Source organism: Crinia signifera, chromosome 4, assembly GCF_055691185.1.
Source record: "Crinia signifera chromosome 4, ASM5569118v1, whole genome shotgun sequence".
Classification (NCBI taxonomy): Eukaryota; Metazoa; Chordata; class Amphibia; order Anura; family Myobatrachidae; genus Crinia; species Crinia signifera.
The window spans coordinates 300,479,458-300,503,129 of record NC_139220.1 but is presented as its reverse complement, the minus strand read 5'-3'; the positions used below and the strand labels follow the sequence as shown (position 1 = coordinate 300,503,129).

Below are 23,672 nucleotides of genomic sequence, written 5' to 3'. Positions count from 1 at the left end.
ACCTCTCCCCTCCTCCTAATACACAGATATCAGGACACACTGACCTCTCCCCTCCTCCTAATACAAAGACACCAGAACACGGACCTCTCCCCTCCTCCTAATACACAGACATCAGGACACACTGACCTCTCCCCTCCTCCTAATACACAGACATCAGGACCTCTCCCCTCCTCCTAATACGCAGTTATTAGGACACATTACCTACCCTTACTATGCACATGTAGTATGAACACACTGACCTCTCCCCGTACACAGTCAAAAATGGCGGATACAATAAAAGGAGGTTCCCTTTTATTACAAATGTAAACATCTCATAGTTGTACTCAAGGAAAAGGGGGAAAGCATCTGGACTGTTAACACCTTCATGACCGACAATGTCCAAACCTAAACAGAATTCCATAAATCCCACCCTCTCGGTCCATCACGTAAAGTCTCATATGCGGAACCATGGACCCCCTTCCAGGCGGCTCATGCAGAGCACTAGAACAACATGCAGAACATTATAGGTTTATGGGCACAAGGGGTAAATCTTTGGCACTTAATGGCAAGGGAACATGTGTCTGGGTCCTCATCTGTGTGGCCCTTAGGTGACACCGGAAGGTGACATCGTGTTTGCAGCGAAGACGTTCAGCTTATAGTCTCTCTGGCAGTGATTCTTCCCAGGAGTGTGGGATTGCCTCGTCTGCTTCTGTAACAATGAATGGTTCTGGGGATGAGTAGGTAACAGTGTCTGATGCGATATGTGTCTCACAGGAGTAGTCATGCTCAGCCGGGAAGAATAGGAGCAGTCACCCCATCCCTGTGGGTCTCCTACAGCCAGGGGAGGGGGTGCCTTTCCTATCATGGCAGTTAGCTTTGCCGTAAGAAACATCTCAGTGACCTAGCTGGGCCCTTCCTACACAGCGGGCACCAGAACTAACATGAGCAATTGCTCTGCTCCTTGGAGGGGGCATCGATAGGGTGGCCCCCGTTGCCAGGTGATACTGGTCCATTCTCCAGGCTCTCGTTCATCTTCTCACAGATGACATCCACTAGGCGCTCAAAGACTTGCTTCACGTTGATGTTCTCTTTGGCGCTGGCCTCAAAAAACTCAAACCCTGTGGGCAGAAGAAAACAGAGGTGGTGAAACGGTGGGATGATCCATTCTTACTTCATCCAGTCTTAAGACAACAGCTGGAGAGCTGCAATACTAACCGCTGTGCTACGTGCCGCCTGTTCCCCACCAGATCGTTTTGTTTTAAATTCCATTATGGTTATTTCATAGTTACTTATTTGATGTGACCAAATGGGTTGAGGTGGTCATTAACCATGTGTTTCAAAAGGGTGAGACATGTCTGTGATCACCAAATTGTGATGTCACATTTTCTGTGACATCATGACATTTATATTACCAAAATCTACTTACCAAGTTCCTCTGCCAACCTGCGCCCATCCTCAGCTGGGACAACTCTGTCATCTTCTAAGTCACACTTGTTACCGACCAAAAGAACCTGTGCATTGTCCCAAGAGTAAGTCTTGATTTGTGTTGCCCTAGAAGGTAGAATATGTATACATAAGGCTTTGGGTTAGGGTTAATCCATCAATACCTATTTATTTCCAGCAATTATTCTGTCAATAGAAAGTGAAGTATAGGCATTCCTCTCCTCTGTAACATCTCTACCCATGACATACACCCCTTCTATCTGCACAGCTTCTACTATTAGATCTATTCACAGAGCATCCTACCACTGACCTCCCTAGTCCAGAGCATCCTACCACTGACCTCCCTAGTCCCAGCGCATCCTACCACTGATCTCCATAGTCACAGAGCATCCTACCACTGACCTCCCTAGTCACAGCGCACCCTACCACTGACCTCCCTAGTCACAGAGCATCCTACCACTGACCTCCCTAAGCACAGAACAGCCTACCACTGACCTCCCTAGTCACAGAGCATCCTACCACTGAACTCCCTAGTCACAGCGCATCCTACCACTGACCTCCCTAGTCACAGAGCATCCTACCACTGACCTCCCTAGTCACAGAGCATCCTACCACTGACCTCTCTAGTCACAGAGCATCCTACCACTGACCTCCCTAGTCACAGCGCATCCTACCACTGACCTCTCTAGACACAGAGCATCCTACAACTGACCTCCCTAGTCACAGCGCATCCTACCACTGACCTCTCTAGACACAGAGCATCCTACAACTGACCTCCCTAGTCACAGCGCATCCTACCACTGACCTCCCTAGTCACAGAGCATCCTACCACTGACCTCTCTAGACACAGAGCATCCTACCACTGACCTCCCTATTCACAGAGCATCCTGCCACTGACCACCCTAGTCACAGAGCAACCTACCACTGACCTCTCTAGACACAGAGCATCCTAAAACTGACCTCTCTAGTCACAGAGCATACTACCACTGACCTCTCTAGACACAGAGCATCCTACAACTGACCTCCCTAGTCACAGAGCATCCTACCACTGACCTCTCTAGTCACAGAGCATCCTACCACTGACCTCTTTAATCACAGAGCATCCTACCACTGACCTCTCTAGTCACAGAGCATCCTACCACTGACCTCCCCAGTCACAGAGCATCCTACCACTGACCTCCCTAGTCACAGAACACCCTACCACTGATCTCCCTAGTCACAGAGCATCCTACCACTGACCTCTCTAGTCACAGAACATCCTACCACTGACCTCCCTAGTCACAGAGCATCCTACCACTGACCACCCTAGTCACAGAGCATCCTACCACTGACCACCCTAGTCACAGAGCATTTGATTTCTACCACTGACCTCCCTAGTTACAGAGCATCCTACCTCTGATCTCCCTAGTCACAGAGCATCCTACCACTGACCTCCCTAGTCACAGAGCATCCTACCACTGACCTCCCTAGTCACAGAGCATCCTACCACTGACCTCTCTAGACACAGAGCATCCTACCACTGACCTCCCTATTCACAGAGCATCCTGCCACTGACCACCCTAGTCACAGAGCAACCTACCACTGACCTCTCTAGACACAGAGCATCCTAAAACTGACCTCTCTAGTCACAGAGCATACTACCACTGACCTCTCTAGACACAGAGCATCCTACAACTGACCTCCCTAGTCACAGAGCATCCTACCACTGACCTCTCTAGTCACAGAGCATCCTACCACTGACCTCTTTAATCACAGAGCATCCTACCACTGACCTCTCTAGCCACAGAGCATCCTACCTCTGATCTCCCTAGTTACAGAGCATCCTACCACTGACCACCCTAGTCACAGAGCATCCTACCACTGCCCTCCCTAGTTACAGAGCATCCTACCACTGACCACCCTAGTCACAGAGCATCCTACCACTGATCTCCCTAGTCACAGAGCATCCTACCACTGATCTCCCTAGTCACAGAGCATCCTACCACTGACCTCCCTAGTCACAGAGCAAGCTACCACTGACCTCTCTAGACACAGAGCATCCTACCACTGACCTCTCTAGACACAGAGCATCCTACCACTGACCTCCCTAGTCACAGAGCATCCTACCACTGACCTCTCTAGTCACAGAGCATCCTACCACTAACATCTGAATCTACAGCACATGTCGATGACAGTACTGTCAAGTTCAGGGATGGGGAACCTTCTGCCCTCTAGTTGTTGTTGAACTACACATCCCAGAATGCCCTGCTATAGCTTTGCTATTTGGCCATGCTAAAACTGTTGCAGGGCATGCTGGGATGCGTAGTTCAACAACAGCGGGAGGGACAAAGGTTCTCGATCTCTGATCTGGACACATGACCACCGATCTCAAACATCTTCATCTATGCATGCCTATCTGAGCTGCTTGCTCCACTGAATCCGGACCTGGAACTCACTCCCTTTGTACATAAATTGCCTGATCCCACCACGCTTTACTCACCAGTCCTGCACGGCATTGTAGGAGTCCAAGTTTGAAATGTCATACATAAGCAGGAAACCCATGGCTCCGCGGTAATATGCAGTTGTGATGGTACGGTACCGCTCCTGCCCGGCTGTATCCTACACACACAGAACACATTATCAGCAACAACACATGAAGGCTATAACAGTGTTGCTGTAACTATCAGAACTTATTCCAACAACCGGCTATTCACCAAAATAAATAGTGTGCCCGCATATAGCATGCACAGCTGCTACCTGGTATTAATAGATAGGAAAGACTGTGTATTACTGTTTTGATGATAATATATATATATATATATATATATATATATATATATATATATATGCACCAAACCCATAGAATGAGGAATTAGAAACGGAGAGTGGTAAAGTTTGGAGAGACAAACAACCAACCAACCATTCAGTTCCTGTCATTTTTTAAACACAGCCTGTAATATGGCAGTTAGGAGCTGATTGCCTGGTACATCTCCTAACTCTATCACTCTCCAATGGTTATTACAACTTCTACGTTATCTCTCTCCAAGCTTTGCAAATGCTCCCCAATAGTTTGGTCACATGGTCTCTTACCCAGATTTGTAGCTTCACTCTCTTCTCATTCCTATAGACCGTCTTGACCTTAAAGTCTATCCCGACGGTGCTGACGAAGGCGGAGGTGAAGGAATCGTCGGCGTAGCGGAAGAGGAACGAGGTCTTGCCGACACTGCTGTTGCCGATGATCAGGAGCTTAAACATATAATCAAAGCTCTGGTCTGCGGCATCTTTCGGGGGCTGGCGTGGGTCGTTGGCAGAGGCCATCTGATGTGTGAGAAGAGAAGACCAATCTTTTACAGACCAATCTTTTACAACCAATTACAGCGGATCACCCCCCAGGAGGGACAGGACACAGGTAAGCCATTATTACAGGGTAATCTATTACAGTGACTCACCCTCAGATCGATTTACCTGTTTGTCTTCTAGGAAATCCGGAATGCTCACACTGCTAAGGCGGCCTGAGGGCTGGTGTGATAAGCACAGTCTCTGGCTTCCATATACCATTACTATATATATATATATAGCACATACTGTAATTGCAGGAATGTAACAAATTATTGGGATTGTGTAAAAGTCAGAAAGGTCCGGACGGGACCGGCTGCCTGCAGCAAACTCTGCCACTCTGGAGCTTGTAGTGCATGTCCCCGTTCATGGGTATGTTCCGCCTAAGGGGGTGTATGTGACAGCTGTCACCAGGGAGAAGGGGAGGGAGAGATTACAGGCTCTATATATGGCAGGGGTTGCCAAACCATTCTTTGAGATCTACCAATGGTCCACGTTTCCCAGATCACCTAGCTGGTGCACAGCTGTAGTCATTACTAACTGTCATATTCCCCAGATCCCCTAGCTGGTGCACAGCTGTAGTCATTACTAACTGTCACATTCCCCAAATCACCTAGCTGGTGCACAGCTGTAGTCATTACTAACTGTCACATGACCCAGATCACCTAGCTGGTGCACAGCTGTAGTCATTACTAACTGTCACATTCCCCAAATCACCTAGCTGGTGCACAGCTGTAGTCATTACTAACTGTCACATTCTCCAGATCACCTAGCTGGTGCACAGCTGTAGTCATTACTAACTGTCACATGACCCAGATCACCTAGCTGGTGCACAGCTGTAGTCATTACTAACTGTCACATTCCCCAAATCACCTAGCTGGTGCACAGCTGTAGTCATTACTAACTGTCACATGAACCAGATCACCTAGCTGGTGCACAGCTGTAGTCATTACTAACTGTCACATGACCCAGATCACCTAGCTGGTGCACAGCTGTAGTCATTACTAACTGTCACATGAACCAGATCACCTAGCTGGTGCACAGCTGTAGTCATTACTAACTGTCACATGACCCAGATCACCTAGCTGGTGCACAGCTGTAGTCATTGCTAACTGTCACATTTCCCAGATCACGTAGCTGGTGCACAGCTGGTCATTATTAACTGTCACATTTTCAAACCTGCTGCATTCATTCCTACTTAAGATCCACAGGTTGTCGGTTGTTGAAAAAAACAAAAAATGCTAGTAGATCTTGAGGCCAGGTTTGGCCACCCCTGCGATATCAAACCTCCCAACATGACCCTCTCCAGGAGAGACACATTGCTCTGTTTTTGGACTTCTCCCTTAATGAATGATTGCTATCACCTGTGGTGAAGCACCTTTCTTATAAATTATCCTGTTTGAAACAGGTGATGGCAATCATACATTAAGAGGGAAGTCCAGAAACAGAGCATTGTGTCCCTCCTGGAGAGGGTCATGTTGGGAGGTATGTGATATGGTATGGGTCATTATAGTTTTTTGCCCCTTCCTCATATCATGAGGGTAGACTGTAATCTCCCCCTCCCTGTCTATCAAGTAACAGCTATCACTGCCAACACTCCTCAGAAAGGTACACTCTCCCCCGAAAAGAGATGCACACTACAAGCTCTAGAGTGGCAGAGGTTGTTACAGGGAACCGGCCCAGTCCAGAGTTCTGGGGTCTACATCATTCCAGTTTTTACCCAATCCCCAAAGATCCGGGGTCTGGACCATTACAGTTTTTACCCAATCCCCAGAGTTCCGGAGTCTGGACCATTCTGGTGTTTACCCAATTCCAAATCAATCAAGGGATTCAATACTGATCTGGGTTGCAAAGTATTTCACCTATTTTGCTGAATTTATTTAAATGTCTAAAGGTGCCCATACACTAGTAAGTTTTATCTTCAGATCTGGCTGGTTGGAACAAAAACATGGTTATGGATGAGTGACAGTTTGTCAGTTTTCCAGCATTTCCAAGCAAATGGTCAACTGTCATTTGCTCTCATCCATAACCATGTTTTGGTACTTGTTTCCTAGCACGGCCACAACGATTTAGATCGTTGTGGTCGTAAGATAAAAAATCGGATCGATCGCATCGCATGCGATTTGGTCGCATACGATGCGACCGATCCGACCGACCGATTTTTCACCCGATTTTTTTTTTTTTTTCACCAGATTTGTTTCAATTGCCCCCCCAAATGTTACTAAGTGGGCTAGACCCCACGATAGACGTCAACCCGAAGCGTGGCGAGCGCAGCGAGCCCGCGAGGGGCGGCGGTGCGCGTCCTCCGACCTTTTCATTCCCCTACTATCCACTAGGGCGTGGAGTGAGAATAGAATAGTGTGGCGAGCGCAGCGAGCCACCTAGCCCGAAGCGTGGCGAGCGCAGCGAGCCCCGCGAGGGGACGCGTCTAACTTCACAGGTATACGCGTCCCCTCGCCACGCTTCGGGCTCGGTGGCTCGCTGCGCTCGCCACACTATTATATTCTCACTCCACGCCCTAGTGGATAGTAGGGGAATGAAAAGGTCGGAGGACGCGCACCGCCGCCCCTCGCGGGCTCGCTGCGCTCGCCACGCTTCGGGTTCACGTCTATCGTGGGGTCATGGCGGGCACATAAAAAATGTGAAATGGGTCATATTGGGCCATTTCACCTTTTTTATCATTTTACCCTATGTGAGATGGACTTAATCAAGTCCATCTCATCTTGTGCCATTATAATGGCACAAGACCGACGCGATCCTCCCGATTTCAATGTTAAAAGTTTTTTTAACATTGAAGTCTATGGAAAAATCGGGTCAATCGGTCGGTCGCATCGCGGCCGATTTTAATTGGTCGCGACCGACCGATTGACCCGATTTCTGTCAATCAAAGTGAAAAAATTGTAAAAAATCGGCCACATCGTGAGGATCGTGTCCCTTAATTAAGAGCCACGATCACTCACGATTGTGGCCGTTCTAGGAAACAAGTACCCATGTTTTTGTTCCAACATGACAGATCTGCAGATAAATCTGCGTGTGTATGGCCACCTTTAGTAATTATTCATTGTGCACACTGCTTTAGGTATCAGAAACGTGTTATTGACAAACTTCATTTTGCAAGTTAATTAGCAAATCTCTGTTGCCTATGTGATGGGAGGAACATCTTAGGCCGGTTTCACACGCTCCGGCTCCTGCCGGACGGTGAAATCCCGCACGGCCAGGGAGCCGTGCCGCACACATTAGTTGTGAATGGACACTATTGTGTCCATTCACACGGGATGGCCACGGCCCGGCCACACGGCTGCAGCCGGATCCCGCCACTGGAAAGGACGGCTGCCGGGCTGTGGCCATCCCCTCCATGATAATCTACTGTGTGCGGCACGGCTCCCTGGCAGTGCGGGATTTCACCGTCCGGCAGGAGCCGGAGTGTGTGAAACCGGCCTTATAACTCTTAATGATTCATGGTATCTTGGAATGCAATGGGATTTTATGTAAGCCACTTTTATTACTACTGATTGTAGTAGGGGGTAGTAGGGGGTTGGAAGAGTCCAATTAGTGATTGCACAAGCATTTAAACATCACTACATAGGCTGTGTGCATGGTGTAGCTGTGTGCATAATAGTTCTGAAGTGCATCATTTTTTCAGGGCGGCACAATTTAAACATAACTGCAGCATTATGCCGGCGTTATACCGAAGTGAAACAGAAGGACAGGAAACCACAACTCAGAAAACCAAAGGACTGCTTTGAGTGAGTTCACTACTCACAACATACTACTCCTGGCTGCCTAATCTGGCTATTCAGCCGTAATATCACCATTTTTACATCTGCAAAAAACTGTTACCATCATTGTTAATGTTTGTACTTGCACTGTTAGTTTTGGAAATGCCCAGCTGTACCTCATACTTGCCTACCTGACCCTCTCCATTTGCCCGTGGGTCAAATGACACGAATAGCGTCGTTTTAGGCATTGCACCCACAGCAGTGCAATGCCATAAATAATGGCATTGCACTCAGGGGGCGTGGCTAAAACGGCGCTATCACTCTGGCCATGCCCCCAACAAGTAGCCGCCATGTGCCCCCCCCCCCCCCCTCCCAGAAAGGGCAGCTAGAAAGTCGGTAAGTATGCATAGATGTGATAGTGGAAGTCGAGTGAGCAAATGAGCTCACCCTGAGAGGACGTATAGAGATAGAGGAGAAGAGGACCAAGAATAAAATGTTGGGAGACACCTACTATCAATGGAAGTGCAGGAGAGGTGAAGTCATTAGAGGTACAGCATACTTGCCTACCTGACCCTCGAGTCTACATGCAGGAGAAAATGCTCTGTTTCTGGACTTCCCTGGTAATGTATGACTGCCATCACCTGTGGGGAGCTAGGTAAAGGTATTTCACCACAGGTGATGGCAATCATACCTTACCCGGGAAGTCCAGGAACAGAGCATTTTCTCCTGCATGTAGACTCGAGGGTCAGGTAGGCAAGTATGCTGTACCTCTAATGACTTCACCTCTCCTGCACTTCCATTGATAGTAGGTGTCTCCCAACATTTTATTCTTGGTCCTCTTCTTCTCCTCTATCTCTATACGTCCTCTCTGGGGGGGAGATTCTCTAAGCTAGAAATGCTGTAAAAACCCCGTTATCGGGGTTTTTACCACATTTTGGGATGCTGTAAGCATCCCCCGCCGGGTTTACTGCGGCGGGGGGCATCGCCAGAAAAATCTGGCAATGCCCCATAGAAGCCAATGGGCTTCTACCGCAACCCTCCGCCGCCCTGCGCCCACCCCCCGCCGCCCGCATCGCCCCCTCACCTGTGTCTGGGCAGCACAGAGCTGTGCTGCCCGGACCTGTGACCTCCTCCCTGCACTGATCCTCTTCCGTGCAGGGAGGAGGAGAGCCCGGCGCAGCAGCAGCAGCACCGGGTGTGTGAGTGAGGGGGGAGCCGCCGGGACCCGGCGACTCTCACCGCAAAGGACAGCTCTTAACGCAAGAGCTGTCCTTTGCTAGAATTATCGCATATGTTAGAACATATACGATAATTATAATTGCGATGGGCGGCGAAGGGGGGGTGGAGATTCTTAGAGAATCTCCCCCTCTGTGAGCTCATTTGCTCACTCGACTTCCACTATCACATCTATGCATACTTACCGACTTTCTAGCTGCCCTTTCTGGGAGGGGGGGGGGGGGGGGCACACGGCGGCTACTTGTTGGGGGCATGGTCAGAGCGATAGCATTTTTTATGGCATTGCATTGCTGTGGGTGCAATGCCTAAAACTACGCTATTCACGTCATTTGACCCGCAGGGGGGGTTGTCGCGGGAGCCAGGCGGTTTTGCGGGAGGGTTGCCCCTCTTTCTGGGGGGCCGGGAGGGGGACCTGATTTCCGGGACCCTCCTGGCCATTCCGGGAGGGTAGGCAACCCTGCATCTATGCTGATAATACTGAAATCTACCGCTCCTCTCCTGATCTCTCTCCCGCTATCCTCACTCATATCTCCAACTGTCTCTCTGCTATTTACTCTTGGATGACCCAGCGCTATTTTAGACTTAAAAAATCAAAGACTCAAGGTGCCCATACACCTGCCGATATGTGTGCTGTGCGTTTTGTACTTCATTTGTGCCGTGCGATTTTGGCACTTGTAGGGGGATGCGATGCGATCTACTGTACTGTGCGGGTGCGATGCGAATTTAGCTAATGGACATCGCATTGCATCGCATGTACTACAAAACTGATGCGATGCGATGTAGCACAAAAAGTACTGATTGCAGATACTTTTTGTGCTTTACAATATTGTACCTGCGGGGATGCGCATCGCATCACATCCCCGCAGGTACACGGTGTGAGTTTAACGGTTTTTATAGATCTCTGCCACCATAATGATTGCATCAGTGTCCTGTCCCCTGATGCAACTTTCCATGTTTACCATGCACTTGTCCTAAATTGTCTTGTACTGTAATTTGTTATGTGTTTTTGCTCATTTGTGTATTGTTAGGCGCTGCAGAACCTTTGTGGCGCCATATAAATAAACAATAATAATAATAATAATAATAATAATAAAAGGGGTAGGATTGTCATGATGTTGTACTGTTTGCAAAGGAGAAAACCAAGTTAAGAAAAAAAAAATAATTGGGGTTGCCATGGCAGCTGCAAACGTTATTGTAACTATCCTTTATTTGTATTGAAAAGTCTACTAGCGGAATTGCACTAATAAACAACGATAAATTAATGTAATGATACAGCAGAAAACAAGATGTCACACAATGTTTTCTTATACATTAATAATAAATGTAAATAAATGTAATATAAATTGAATCTAAATGTCACATTAAACACATAAACAATCATCAGTAATATATATGCGCATCCTGCCTGTGGGGCAACAAGTGATATACAGTGTGGTCCTGGACTTATCAAAGGGGTCCTAATTAGGCGCAGTAAGGTCCAGTGGCGGCTCCAGGGGGAGCGGTTCAAATAGGGGAGCCACACCCACTGCCATTAAGTCAGTTAGGAAAGGCAGTTGGTGGGGGTGGTTGTGACTCCTCTATTTAATTTTGAACTTTAATGCAATCCCCCCTCTGGAGCCTCCCTTGGTAAGGTCCCATAAAAGTCAGGCTAACAGGTGGCCCCAGTGATGCAGTAGCGTATAGCCAGAGCCATAACTAGGGTTGTGCATGCAGCACCATCGCTCAGTGTCCTGGGGAGGGCACCCTCCCCGGCAATAGGGTCAGGTGACCACGTATGCGCAGTAGCAGTACAGAGGCACAGAACAGAAGTGAAGTGACTGCTAATGTGGACCCCCTGTCCCTGCATGTGCTCTTTTATACATTTATTTCTTACAGATGTGAGCAGCAATGATAAGAATTACAATGATTGAGTCTAAAATCTGATCATTGATACCATATACCCCTTAGGACTGCTCTTCCCCGGCTTCCCCCATGTGTAGGCTGATGTAAAGGGGGCAGGCTGTGCTATAGGGTGCAGGGGGCATGCCAAGGTGGGCACTGGTAAGCTAAACCCTGGGAACAGAACACTGAGGCCATTATACCAGGCATGCAGCTTTCCAGAGCTACAATACCATAGTACTAACCAATCACACGGGCACATTACAGCATACACTCCCTGCAGAGATAGGACGTAGAAGTAGCCTCTGTTATTGGAACCGTCAGGTCAGTGAAGGACATGAAGAAATAAATAAATGACGCTGCAGTCTCCAGGGGCACAGACACAATAGGCGGTGTACAACAGTTGGGCTTTTAGCTAAACGAATGACTCTGTATTGATCAGATGTGAAAAATATTCACGTACAAGCGAAAGGCACATTTGCAAAGCACAGAGCCAACAGCTCCCGGCAGTCCGGTATAATCGAATCTGAGAAATAGAATAGATGGCGTAGGCTGCCACTGTGCAATACAGAAAGGCTGTTGTGCTGGGCACGCCTCCAGTCTCTCTGCATGAGTGAGCGTCTGGCACGGTCAAACAGAAAATGCTCTGCGTGGATGGGCACCGCTAATTGAGCTGAACACAATGGAAAAACAAATGATCCCGTGACAAGGATGCGATCAGCCCTTTCAGAGTGTGAATTGACTTCGGGTGCAGAGCAGGAACATAAGTCAACCTGCTGGGCAATGGGGAAGGGCGGCAGGATGCGGAGATTAACAGGAAGGGAATGATGAAAGCAGAATGGATTCCCCCTGAAGCTTACTACATACTGTATGCACGGTATCTCAAGTGGAATCGGCTATTTGGCCCATATTGCAGTTTACGTAGCCACATGATGAACGCAATATAGAATAGTCGTCAATTTCGATAATTAATGGCCATGTTGGAAAGGTGGTCTCAAGATGACCGGATTTAGCCTCTGTGCATGGTGGACTTCCCACTACTATAACGGCACCACTATGGTTGTGAAGCCATCTGGCTCTTCATCAGTGTACAACCGGATCATTCCCAATTTGTATAATAAAACCACTGGAGACATAAGCTCTGGAAGGACTGTAACAAAGTGGAGACGTCCAGGTGGTTGTTATCACACTGGAGACATGATCTCCTGGAGAATGTTATCTAACTGGAAACATGACCTCAGGGAGGATGTTCTCAAAATGAGCTACAACCTCTGGGAGGAAGTACTCAAACTGGAGACATGACCTCCGGAGGATGTTCTCGAACTATAGACATAACATCCGGAAGAAAGTTCTCAAGCTAGTCTTATGGGAGGAAGTTCTGAAACTGGAAACATGTTCTCTGGGAGGATGTTCTTGAACTGGAGACATGAGATCCAGGAGGATATTCTCAAACTGGACACATGACCTCGAGGAGGAAGTTCTCAACCTGGAGACATGACCTCCGGGAGGATGTTCTTAAACTGGAGACATGACTTCCAGGCGGATGTTCTCAAACTGGAGACATGACCTCCAGGAGGATGTTCTCAACCTGGAGATATGAACTCCAGGAGGATGTTCTTAAAATGGAAACACGACCTCCCAGAGGATGTTCTCAACTTGAAGACTTTAGGGAGGATGCTATGTAACTGGAGACATGACTTCATGAGGATGTTCTTGAACTATAGACATGACATACAGAAGAAAGTTCTCAAACTGCTTACATGATCTCCTGGAGGAAGTTCTCAAACTTTAAACATGACCACCAGGTGGACATTCTCAAACTGGAAACATTACTTCTGTGAGGATGCTCTCCAACTGGAGATATAACCTCCAGGAGGATGTAGTGGTACATCCGGCACTGGGAGTGATGCTAATGGTGCTAGCCACATCCCATGGCACAGGCCACACCCCCTGCTTCAGCACATAATAGGTCAGCAAGGTAACAGAATACAGATAAACTAAGTGAATGTATTTGAATAATTAGAGTAAGTTTACTACTTCATTTCATAGGTTTAACATCAACCCCTAACTGGTCATATTTTCAGGACTTACTTCTGTGGAGTAAAACATGGATTTATTATTGATAAAGCCAATTAGCTTAACTCTTGTGTGTATTTAAGGAAACCCTGAAATCGCGACCTGCAAACAGATAATTGATGACTGCAGCTGAAACCCCGGCATTGTAAGAAGTGATACATATTATAGTTTATTGCAACACTACTTTCAGCATTTGATGTGTCAAAAAGGACTGCCACTATGGGGCCCATTTACTACTGGATGGCATATGTAACGCAATCTGGGCGGTATCTTACTCCAGGATCGCATTGCAATATGTGATTGTTTCGGGACAATGTATGTCCTCTGCGATCTGCTTTGCCGGGTGCCGCGGGTCTGTGAAAGTGCAGTTAGCGCAAACCCTGCTACCAAGCGCACTTCGCTGCCGGCAGTGCGGTCTGTAGCATATAGGCTGCTGCCATCTCAGAATGGTGGTAGCCCCCCAGTCTGATGCGATGCTGCCCGATAATGATACATCGGGCAGCATCACATACCCTATAGAAACCTATGGGGGATGCGGCTGGTGGTGGTGCAGGAGGGATTGCACTGCGATCCCTCCGCGATACATGCAGGGGTACCTAATATTTGAGGCTAGCCCCAGAAAACAGGTGTTTTCAGTGAATTAGCTGCAAATATTTAATAGCAAATGGGCCCCTATGGGTGGTGAATGCATACTCTACTCTCGGTCACCTGTGCACTCAGTTATCCTTGCTGCCCCTGGGAATGCTGCTGCTGCTGCCAGATCTGTTGTTATACAGGAATCCCAGTGACTAAGCGGTGACTCACCCACAAGTGCATACACCTCACAGTACAGCAACTGGCCACAGACTAGATGGGCCAAGTGCTTATCTGCCATCAAATTCTATGTTTCTATGGGCCAGGTGTACTAAGCTTCAAAAGGTGATAAAGTGGAGAGTGATAAACTACCAGCCAATCAGCTCCTGCCATGATACAGACGGTGTTTGAAAAAATGACAGTAGCTGACTGGCTGGTAGTTTATCACTCTCCACTGTACCACTTTATGAAGCCCCTGCCCCCCCCCCCTCTTAAAGGCCATGGGACAGGAGGTGTATATGCCCTCAGCCACCTGCTACCTGCCCACTGCTTGCCTTCTGCCTGCCGCTCCTGTCCGCTGCCTGCTGCTCACCCGCCAGGTGCCTGGTGCCCGCCCAATGCCTTCCAAGGGGTTAGTTTCGGGAGTTAGGCAGCATCTTTTATGTTTTATATGTATATTTAATAACAGTGCCATACAGATGTACAGGGATGACAGGGAGGCCGAGAGCAGCCGGGAAGAAGGGTACTGAGAGTTGCAGAGGGTGAGATGGGGACGTAAAAGTGCAGGGAAGCAGGGAGTGAAAGGTAAAGGGAAGGAAGAAATATCTAAATTGGTTTCACATTATCAAAATCCCTACGACTTCTGGAGTTCTAGAAGCACCCTAGGTCCCCAGCCATTCTAATACATTTTCTATAACCCACTTCTAAATTGGACACTTTGCGAATATATGTGTGTGTATAATACAGTATATATTTATTTCTATTATAAATGTAATTTTAGACCTTAAGGCTCCCCCTGTCTTAGGTACCCCGAACTTATCACATATAATTCCCCCTATCACTTTTACTATCACTTTAATTTCACACTAATGTGATGCCATGGGGTAGTTCTGCTGGGCTGGCCTGGGGGGCCCTGTGCCCTGGACCTGTCTCAGAGTAGTGTTTGGGACTTGTCCTATTGAGGTAACCTGGACGTGGTGGACAAGCCGATAATAATGGCCATCATTATGCTAATAACCTCCAATGCAATATAGCAATGATATTAAAAGGTCTAGCATTTATATTTAGTGTGCACCTGCAAACTCCTCCTCCTGCTTGCTGCACTACAAGTCTCAGCAGGTAGTACCTCATATGTCCAGGGTGTGCAGTTTAGGGCCCCTCCCCCTATGTACCCCGGAACCCTCCAGAGCCCTAATCCTGCTCTGAGCGTAGTACATCTGGCCCTATGAGTGGCAATGTAATGGCATCTCCTCGCAACACACTCTCTAGATGGCCTTGGGGTAATTCAGCCCGCAGAGCACCCAGCAGGGCCCATTCTCCAACTGCTTTATCCTCATGTAATTAAATACAATTAAATACCTAACATTAGTAACTGACCTAATTCTCGCAGATTAGTGGAAGCAGAAAATCAGGTTGACCAGGAGCAGATTTGATTTCAAACAAGCACCCAATATGGAGTGAGCAAGGTGCCCACCATGGGCAGCACCATCCTGATAGCGGCGACGATGCCATTGTAAGTCAGGGCAATGGTCTACCTGGAACAGAGACGGTTATTATCAGGCCTGGCGCATGCGTGATCATCTTCAGCCCACACTCATGGGCTACAATGGCGCAGGGACACATGGCAGGAGCGTACTGTGTCTCAGCTCTGGGGACAGCACCCCTGGGTATGGCTGAGATACCGTTGTGTGGCATTGTATGTAGCAGCAGACAGCAGAGAGAACCAGGTCACTGGCCATCCAACGGTACTGAGAAGATCCGAAGTACCACCGTCCTCTGGGCCAGTGACTACATGTCAGCCCCATACATGCCTCATAGTGACTGCAAAGCATCCACGCCATCAGCGTACCCCAAGTGGCATGGGACAGGTGCACCCCATCAGCATTAGCAGAAAGGTTCCTATTCATATATATGACATGTATGTCGGCATACGTTACATGACGACATACATGCTGCTAAAACTGTTCATGCAGCAACAAAGGATATGCCCCATACACTGTATGTAAATGTGTAAGTCAGACAGCTGGAGACACACAGGTGCTCGCACACATACACACCCACATGTAAGGAGACGTGTCCCTGGGAGCAGCAGCTGCCAGGTCGCCGGATCCTGCTGTGTACAGCACAGAGCATATAAGCATTATTATTATTATATTATATTACCTTGTCCTGCAGGGTCCCGGAGGCACGACAGTCACAGAGCTGCTTGTGGGCTTCCCCTGGCACTTTTCCTGCACTTAGAGTACTGTCACCCTCCTGTATCCCTCTCTGGCTGATTCAGTCTCTTGCTCTACCCTGCTGTTACTGTCTGTCTCTTTCACTGTCTCTTTCAAACAGCTTCACCCCCTGGGCTGTCTGTCTCCTGCCTGTCACCCTCCCTCCCGGATCTGTCTGTTTGCAGGTAGCTCTCCTTCTCCTAATTGAGGTGTGTCTCCTTCCCCTGCAGTCTTCCTCCCTCTCTGCCATGCAGGCTCTCACCTCCTCCCACAGCCCTCTCCCTGCAGGGCTGGCCCTTCCTGTCCCTGCCTGGCTGGCCTCTCCCAGGCTCCAGCCTGATACTGTACTGTATGTCCTATCTGTACAGCAGCCACACCGCTGCCCCTACACTCTGATTTCTTCCCTGGCTCTTCATCTGTCTGATCTGTCATTCTCAAGTTATTTAGTTGCTTGTCATAGTATACTGGGATAAATGAGTGCAGGCTCCCGTTATGCCTGTGCTGAATACACAGGTGTGTGATCTGTACTGTACCTGTGCTGTGTGTACATGTCCTGGTGTAGAAGTGTGTGAGGGGGAGATGTGTGTACTGTACCTGTGCTGTGTGTACATGTCATGGTGTAGAAGTGTGTGAGGGGGAGATGTGTGTACTGTACCTGTGCTGTGTGTACATGTCATGGTGTAGCAGTGTTTGAGGGGAGATGTGTGTACTGTACCTGTGCTGTGTATACATGTCATAGTGTAGTAGTGTGTGAGGGGGAGATGTGTGTACTGTACCTGTGCTGCGTATACATGTCATGGTGTAGTAGTGTGTGAGGGGAGATGTGTGTACTGTACCTGTGCTGCGTGTACATGTCATGGTGTAGTAGTGTGTGAGGGGGAGATGTATGTACTGTACCTGTGCTGCGTATACATGTCATGGTGTAGTAGTGTGTGAGGGGGAGATGTGTGTACTGTACCTGTGCTGCGTGTACATATCATGGTGTAGTAGTGTGTGGGGGGGAGATGTGTGTACTGTACCTGTGCTGCGTGTACATGTCATGGTGTAGTAGTGTGTGAGGGGGAGATGTGTGTACTGTACCTGTGCTGCGTGTACATGTCATGGTGTAGTAGTGTGTGGGGGGGAGATGTGTGTACTGTACCTGTGCTGCGTGTACATGTCATAGTGTAGTAGTGTGTGAGGGGGAGATGTGTGTACTGTACCTGTGCTGCGTGTACATGTCATGGTGTAGTAGTGTGTGAGGGGGAGATGTGTGTACTGTACCTGTGCTGCGTGTACATGTCATGGTGTAGTAGTGTGTGAGGGGGAGATGTGTGTACTGTACCTGTGCTGCGTGTACATGTCATGGTGTAGTAGTGTGTGAGGGGAGATGTGTGTACTGTACCTGTGCTGCGTGTACATGTCATGGTGTAGTAGTGTGTGAGGGGAGATGTGTGTACTGTACCTGTGCTGTGTGTACATGTCATGGTGTAGTAGTGTGTGAGGGGGAGATGTGTGTACTGTACCTGTGCTGTGTGTACATGTCATGGTGTAGTAGTGTGTGAGGGGGAGATGTATGTACTGTACCTGTGCTGCGTATACATGTCATGGTGTAGTAGTGTGTGAGGGGGAGATGTGTGTACTGTACCTGTGCTGCGTATACATGTCATGGTGTAGTAGTGTGTGAGGGGGAGATGTGTGTACTGTACCTGTGCTGCGTGTACATGTCATGGTGTAGTAGTGTGTGAGGGGGAGATGTGTGTACTGTACCTGTGCTGCGTGTACATGTCATAGTGTAGTAGTGTGTGAGGGGGAGATGTGTGTACTGTACCTGTGCTGCGTGTACATGTCATAGTGTAGTAGTGTGTGAGGGGGAGATGTGTGTACTGTACCTGTGCTGTGTGTACATGTCATAGTGTAGTAGTGTGTGAGGGGGAGATGTGTGTACTGTACCTGTGCTGCGTATACATGTCATAGTGTAGTAGTGTGTGAGGGGGAGATGTGTGTACTGTACCTGTGCTGCGTATACATGTCATGGTGTAGTAGTGTGTGAGGGGAGATGTGTGTACTGTACCTGTGCTGCGTATACATGTCATGGTGTAGTAGTGTGTGAGGGGGAGATGTGTGTACTGTACCTGTGCTGTGTGTACATGTCATGGTATGGTAGTGTGTGAGGGGGAGATGTGTGTACTGTACCTGTGCTGTGTGTACATGTCATAGTGTAGTAGTGTGTGAGGGGAGATGTGTGTACTGTACCTGTGCTGCGTATACATGTCATGGTGTAGTAGTGTGTGAGGGGGAGATGTGTGTACTGTACCTGTGCTGTGTGTACATGTCATAGTGTAGTAGTGTGTGAGGGGAGATGTGTGTACTGTACCTGTGCTGTGTGTACATGTCATGGTATGGTAGTGTGTGAGGGGGAGATGTGTGTACTGTACCTGTGCTGTGTGTACATGTCATAGTGTAGTAGTGTGTGAGGGGAGATGTGTGTACTGTACCTGTGCTGCGTGTACATGTCATGGTGTAGTAGTGTGTGAGGGGGAGATGTGTGTACTGTACCTGTGCTGTGTGTACATGTCATGGTGTAGTAGTGTGTGAGGAGGAGATGTGTGTACTGTACCTGTTCTGTGTATAAATGTCATGGTGTAGCAGTGTGTAAAGGGAGATGTGTACTGTACCTGTGCTGTGTATACATGTCATGGTGTAGTAGTGTGTGAGGGGGAGATGTGTGTACTGTACCTGTGCTGCGTATACATGTCATGGTGTAGTAGTGTGTGAGGGGGAGATGTGTGTACTGTACCTGTGCTGCGTATACATGTCATGGTGTAGTAGTGTGTGAGGGGGAGATGTGTGTACTGTACCTGTGCTGCGTGTACATGTCATAGTGTAGTAGTGTGTGAGGGGGAGATGTGTGTACTGTACCTGTGCTGTGTGTACATGTCATAGTGTAGTAGTGTGTGAGGGGGAGATGTGTGTGCTGTACCTGTGCTGTGTGTACATGTCATAGTGTAGTAGTGTGTGAGGGGGAGATGTGTGTACTGTACCTGTGCTGCGTATACATGTCATGGTGTAGTAGTGTGTGAGGGGAGATGTGTGTACTGTACCTGTGCTGCGTATACATGTCATGGTGTAGTAGTGTGTGAGGGGGAGATGTGTGTACTGTACCTGTGCTGTGTGTACATGTCATGGTATGGTAGTGTGTGAGGGGGAGATGTGTGTACTGTACCTGTGCTGCGTATACATGTCATGGTGTAGTAGTGTGTGAGGGGGAGATGTGTGTACTGTACCTGTGCTGTGTGTACATGTCATGGTGTAGTAGTGTGTGAGGGGGAGATGTGTGTACTGTACCTGTGCTGTGTGTACATGTCATGGTATGGTAGTGTGTGAGGGGGAGATGTGTGTACTGTACCTGTGCTGTGTGTACATGTCATAGTGTAGTAGTGTGTGAGGGGAGATGTGTGTACTGTACCTGTGCTGCGTATACATGTCATGGTGTAGTAGTGTGTGAGGGGGAGATGTGTGTACTGTACCTGTGCTGTGTGTACATGTCATAGTGTAGTAGTGTGTGAGGGGAGATGTGTGTACTGTACCTGTGCTGCGTGTACATGTCATGGTGTAGTAGTGTGTGAGGAGGAGATGTGTGCACTGTACCTGTTCTGTGTATAAATGTCATGGTGTAGCAGTGTGTAAAGGGAGATGGGTACTGTACCTGTGCTGTGTATACATGTCATGGTGTAGTAGTGTGTGAGGGGGAGATGTGTGTACTGTACCTGTGCTGTGTATACATGTCATGGTGTACTAACATAGGGGTATATTTATTAAGCTCGGTGAAATGATAAAGTGTCTAGACTTTATCACTGGCCAATCAGCTCCTACAGATGTAGCGCTGCTCATCCAGTGCTGGGGCTAGCCAGTTCACCCCCACTGGTGAGCGGCGCAACATCTGACTGGGCCCCAAGGGGAGCCCCGTTGTAAAGGGACATGCGCGCACGCCCCATGCTTGCAAAGATGAAAGGCACTCCATCTGTACCTTTCTTTTTTTAAACCAAGCCTGTAACTTCACAGTTAGAAGCTGATTGGCCGGTGATAAAGTACCAGCCACGTTATCACTTCACTAAGCTTAATAAATCTACCCCATAGAAACATAGAATTTGATGGCAGATAAGAACCACTTTGACCATCTAGTCTGCCCCTTTTTTAAACCTGTTACCTAAAAACATATTTGATCCTTATTTCTGGGTAAGGGATATGCCAATCCCAAGCATGTTTAAATTGTTCTACTGTATTTGCCTCTACCACTTCTGATGGGAGGCTATTCCACTTATCCACTACTCCTTCTGGGAAGTAATTTTTCCTCAAATTTCCTCTGAATCTTCCTCCCTCTAGTTTCAGTGCATGTCCTCGTGTTCTGATGCTCCTCTTCCTGTGAAGAATGTCTCCCACCTGTACCTTGTTAAAACCCTTGATAAAAAGTTTCTATCATGTCCCCCCTTTCCCTTCTCTGCTCCAAAGTATACATATTAAGATCTTTTAGTCTTTCCTGGTACATTTTGTGATGTAGGCCATGCACCATTTTAGTTGCCCTTCTTTGTAGTCTCTAATGTATTTATATCCTTCTGGAGATATGGCTTCCAGAACTGAACACAATACTCTAGATGAGGTCGTACCAATGGCCTATACAGTGGCATTATTACTTATTTTTTTCTACTGCTGATACCTCTCCCTATGCAACCAAGCATCTGGCTTGCCTTCTTCATTGCTTTGTTACATTGCCTACCTGCTTTTAAGTCCCCTGAAATAGTGACACCTAGATCCCTCTCCTCCTCAGTAGTTTCCATTATAGTGCCATTTATACTATATTTAGCCTTTGGACTTTTGAGACCCAAGTGCGTGATTTTGATTTTTTTTTGTCATTAAACTGTACTTGCCATGCTCTTGACCATTCCTTTAATCTACCTAGATAGGTGATGGCTTACCTTGACACTCCAGCTGTTGCTGAACTACACATCCCAGCATGCCCTGCTACAGTTTTACTATTTGGCCATGCTGAAACTGGTGCAGGGCATGCTGGGATGTATAGTTCAACAACAGCTGGCGTGTCAAGGTTAGCCATCACTGACCTAGATCATCAATCATTTGTTTTACCCCTCCTGGTGTGTTTACCCTGTTGCATACCTTTGTGTCATCTGCAAGAAGGCATATTTTACTCTCAAATCCATTTGCAATCCCTGGGGTACTCCACTGGAACCTGGGGTACTCCCTCCTGTGACTGCACTCTATTTACTACAACTCTCTGTTTTCTGTCCTGCAACCAAGATCTTATCCAATCAACCATCTTAGAATCCAATCCCCAAGCTTTCAAGTTTAGTTTATTTAACAGTCTGCGATGTGGGACAGTGTCAAAAGCCTTACTAATGTCTAGATAAACTACATCTACAGCCCCACCTTGATCTATTACTTTAGTCACCCAATCAAAAAATAAGATTTGTTTGACATGATCTTCCCCAGTAAACCCATGCTGTTTAGGATCCTGTAAGTTGTTTTGAGATATTCTACAACTCTTTGTTTTAAGAGTGTTTCCATCAATTTCCCTACTAAAGATGTAAAGCTCATTGGTCGTTAGTTGCTTACCTTTTCCTTGCTTCCACTTTTGTGCAGTGGGACTACATTCCCTATTTTCTAGTTCTCTTGGATTACTCTAGTAGCTAGTGACTGGTTGAATAATGCTGTTAATGGTTTTACCAGCTCCCCTTTAAGCTCTTTTAGTATCCTTGGATGTATCCCCTCTGGCCCCATTGATTTATCCACTTTCGGTTTTGAAAGTGGCAGACTAGATGGGCCAAGTGGTTCTTATCTGCCGTCAAATTCTATGTTTCTATGTTACTGTACCTGTGCTGTGTATACATGTCATGATGAATATCTGTTGTGAAGGGGAGATGTCTGGTGGGATCTGGACAATAGGTCAAAAGTCAATAGGTCAACACTATGGAGGCCAATTCCGGGCCATTTTTTTCAATCCTGGGATTGGGCTTCTGACATGGTGCCATGCTGGAAACTGGTTATAAGCAGTCCTTCAGTGGGTGTGCAGAGAGGGCAGTCTGGGTGGACAAGTGTGGTGAAGAGTCCAGGTGGACACATGGGGAAGAGTGTAGGTGGATGTGTGGGCAGGTCCAGCAGACACAGCAGAGAGGGCACCTGGGAGTAGACGGAGGTGGTGGTGTGAGCGGCTGGTGAGTGGCTGCATGTTTTCTGGGCAGCATCTGAGCTGAGCGCGGCTGTCACTCAGCGCCGCTTGGCAGAAAGAGCTGAAATACATATAAGCATTTCTCTCCTAAAATCCCGGGATTGAAATCATGGAAAAAAATTGGCCTAAATCACAGGATCCTATGCAGAGATTGGCATCCATAGACAACACCATATGATCAACATGTACAATGTCAACATAGATAAAAGGCTGGCACAAGAAAAGGGTAGACATGGCAATGGTTACCCATTTTTTGTCTTTTTCATACTTTACCATTCATGTTGACTATGATCGTCAATGGTAAAGTGGCGCAAATCATGGCTTGTGAAGCGGAACACTAATTGGGGTTCCACACGTTCAGGTGTCAACACTGGCACCGGAAAAACGCATGCCGACTTTCCCCCTTGTATAGAAATTCTGCATGTTGCCCTAATTTCTGTCACCCCTATGATCCATACCGATCCGGAACGTAGTTGTGTTGTGTAGACCAGTGGCAGAACTTGTGGGTTGTGAGCCCAGGTGCAAAAATATAATTAAGGCTCCGTCTTCCACCTCCACCCAAATTCACAATGTGCAACACTGCAGTGGGTGACAGGGAGAGGATGAGGGTGACAGTGTATGGCAGGGGGAGGCAGAGTGTGGGACATGGGTACAAGCACAATGTCTCTCATGGTGCGGAGAGCAGAGGACATGTACCTTAGTGGAGGCAGGATCACAGTGCCCACTGCTCTCTCTGTGACAGGGAATGCACCCTTTGGCTTTTCAGGTTCTGCTCTCCCTGCTGTAGGTAGCTGT

The 23,672-nt window shown here is 47.8% G+C and overlaps 1 protein-coding gene across 1 annotated transcript; it reads right to left on the bottom strand.

Moving 5' to 3' along the window:
• Nucleotides 1–269: 269 nt before the first annotated feature.
• Nucleotides 270–17,004, bottom strand: RAB3D (RAB3D, member RAS oncogene family). The gene is made up of 5 exons (XM_083185236.1): nt 16,602–17,004; nt 4,492–4,719; nt 3,902–4,020; nt 1,406–1,530; nt 270–1,097 (listed from the first exon to the last, which is right to left on the bottom strand). The coding sequence occupies exons 2-5, from the start codon at nt 4,717–4,719 to the stop codon at nt 916–918; spliced, it is 654 nt and encodes a 217-aa protein (XP_083041362.1). The 5' UTR covers nt 16,602–17,004; the 3' UTR covers nt 270–915.
• Nucleotides 17,005–23,672: the final 6,668 nt, after the last annotated feature.